Below are 1,309 nucleotides of genomic sequence, written 5' to 3'. Positions count from 1 at the left end.
CAAATACCTATATTTAGAGAAACATTCGTAGAATTGAGTAGCATATAGAGATGATTTGTGGACTATTAATTAACAAGTATTCTCATATCTAATGCTTTTTCTTTTCTTTTGTTATTTAGTGAAATTATTCACGACTATGCAAACATAGTAGCGGGTATGGAGAAGAAGGTGAAAAGGATGATTTTGAGCACTATGGAGTAGAGAAATGCTATGATTTGATCGAAAAATCAACCACTTATCTTCTTCGATTAATAAAGTGTCGAGCACCACAATTAGATGAATCAAATATTGGCTCTCATACTGATAAATTGTAATGGATAATAGTAACAGGGATTTGTATTGATTGAAAATAAGCAAGTTACAACTGAAATTAAAAGATAATGATATGAACTAGGAAATTACAAGAGAAAGCTTAGAAGAAAAGAAGAAGAAGAGAGATAGAAGGAGACGAGAAAAGAAGAGAGCGGAGACAAGATAATTGGGAAGAGGAGATGCTAACAACTTTGCTGCCTACTTTATTTTGCTACCAGCTATTAATAAGTCCCTGTTACCTAACAAACTCATCTAGGCTTTATTCTATTAACCAGGTTTCCAAATATAGTCAGCTAACTTTTGTGGAGGCTTTGTGGCCCTTTTACTTTTCCGGACTGATCCAACAATCCCCTTCTCAGCTGGCCCATTTTCCTCTTCAAGCCCACTTGCCTTTTTATTCATAACATTACCTTCCTCCCCAATAAAGACCTTGTCCACAAGGTTTGGTAAAACATCAGCAGGAGCATCAGTAAGTCGAAGTGGAGTAACTTGAGTTTCAGGGATTCCTACACATCGGCGCAACATTGAAACATGAAAAACATGATGAATTTTGGCTTCTTCAGGCAGATCCAATTTATAGGCAACTTGACCGATTCGTTTAATCACTTTAAAGGGGCCAAAGTAACGCCTACCAAGCTTATGATGGCGCTGAAGCCTAAGAGAGTGCTGACGATACAGTTTTAATTTCACAAATACCCAGTCTCCAACAGAGAACTCCACCGATTGTCGTTTCCGATCAGCACTGACCTTCATTTTTTGTTGCACCTTCAGCAAATTGTGGTTTAATAATGCCATTACCTCGTCACGTTGCAACATATATTTTTTCACCAAATCATTGGAACTGCTTCCCAACACATAGCGGCGAATAGATGGAGCCTCTCATCCATAAAGTGCTTGGAATGGAGACATCCCTGCTGACGCTTGAAATGCCGTATTATACAAAAATTCTTCCCATAGTAACAGAGGCATCCATTCATGCGGACTATCAGTGACAAAA

General features: G+C 38.0%; 1 protein-coding gene across 1 annotated transcript; it reads right to left on the bottom strand.

The window, feature by feature from the left end:
- Positions 1–579: 579 nt before the first annotated feature.
- Positions 580–1,107, bottom strand: LOC132054272 (uncharacterized). Its single transcript, XM_059446313.1, has one exon. It carries the CDS (start codon positions 1,105–1,107, stop codon positions 580–582), a length of 528 nt encoding a protein of 175 aa, XP_059302296.1.
- Between the last annotated feature and the right edge of the window lie 202 nt (positions 1,108–1,309).

The sequence above is a fragment of the Lycium ferocissimum genome, chromosome 4 (genome assembly GCF_029784015.1).
Source record: "Lycium ferocissimum isolate CSIRO_LF1 chromosome 4, AGI_CSIRO_Lferr_CH_V1, whole genome shotgun sequence".
In the NCBI taxonomy this organism is placed as follows: Eukaryota; Viridiplantae; Streptophyta; class Magnoliopsida; order Solanales; family Solanaceae; genus Lycium; species Lycium ferocissimum.
The sequence above is the reverse complement of the archived record's forward strand: the minus strand, read 5'-3'. Positions and strand labels throughout refer to the sequence as shown.

Coding starts and splice junctions, on each gene's coding strand:
- LOC132054272 (XM_059446313.1), bottom strand. CDS start 1,107: ATGGCATTATTAAACCACAATTTGCTGAAGGTGCAACAAAAAATGAAG.